The sequence below is a fragment of the Gregarina niphandrodes genome (assembly GCF_000223845.1).
Source record: "Gregarina niphandrodes unplaced genomic scaffold scaffold00133, whole genome shotgun sequence".
Classification (NCBI taxonomy): Eukaryota; Apicomplexa; class Conoidasida; order Eugregarinorida; family Gregarinidae; genus Gregarina; species Gregarina niphandrodes.
The window spans coordinates 6,513-7,605 of record NW_011645897.1 but is presented as its reverse complement, the minus strand read 5'-3'; the positions used below and the strand labels follow the sequence as shown (position 1 = coordinate 7,605).

The 1,093-nt window shown below is 46.7% G+C and overlaps 1 protein-coding gene across 1 annotated transcript; it reads left to right on the top strand.

The window, feature by feature from the left end:
* Window positions 1–38: 38 nt before the first annotated feature.
* On the top strand, window positions 39–1,004 carry GNI_208970 (hypothetical protein; the record flags this gene model as incomplete). Its single annotated transcript, XM_011135510.1, has 1 exon — window positions 39–1,004. One exon carries the CDS (start codon window positions 39–41, stop codon window positions 1,002–1,004), a length of 966 nt encoding a protein of 321 aa, XP_011133812.1.
* Window positions 1,005–1,093: the final 89 nt, after the last annotated feature.

Below are 1,093 nucleotides of genomic sequence, written 5' to 3'. Positions count from 1 at the left end.
ACAGTTTTTGAGACCGGACTAGTAGCCCTTAACAAAACATGGCGACAGCTACTGGATTCCCACAAGCAAGAGCCCCAGTTGAGATTATCAATCGACATCTTAACAACTTCTTTAGGACCCCGGAGGAACTACCGCGTACCTGGCCATTCCAACTGAAACTTCTGGTGCAACAATATAACCTGACGCATCATGAAAGTCTGGGTTTCTCTCCAGCTGCACTGCTTTTCGGTCGGCAAACACCCCAACAGACTGGAATTACTGTGGACTTGCTAAAGGACAATGAACAACACGTCATGGAAACCAACGAGATCAGACGGCGAGCCGACCAGCGTATGAAACAACTCCAGAGCGAATTGGACGAGAAGATGGCGCATATCAACTTTAATCCTGTTGTTGGCATGATGGCATGTGCTCGTATCTTCCCGCATGCGAAGCACGACACCCAATTCTCTGAACCAATACTTATTGTAGGCGTGGATTATTTTAGAAATGAGGTTTTACTGCAACAAGGGAATCAGGTGATCAGAAGGAATTTCAAACAAATCCGACTGTTGCCAATAATTGACTCTGAGGCAATTTCGAACGAAACCCTGCGAGAGACCGACTCGTTTCATAGACCAGATGCAGAGACTACCCCTCGCATTCACACGCTTGACGAAGAGATCCCAATTTCAGATGCTGACCTAACACAACTTCCTTCACAACGGACCGACCTACCAGAACCTGTGATTATGGAACATACTCAGAATCGGAACCAATCCACCCACACGCTTGACGAAGAGATCCCAATTTCAGATGCTGACCTAACACAACTTCCTTCAGAACGGGCCGGCCTGCCAGAACCTGTGATCATGGAACATACTCAGAATCGAAAGAAACATGAACGTCTCATCCATTCTCCTCCATTGCTGCTTCCCAAATCAAAAACGAAACGACACTCTTTGATCATTTTGAATTTCACGAGTGCTAATTCTCTCTTTGGGGGAGGGCATAATGTGAAATAGCCTTATAGATACCGTGTGTGTACAAACACACACTTTTTGAGTACCGGACTAGTAGCCCTTAACAAAACAGCGGCCGTCGGACCAGGGGG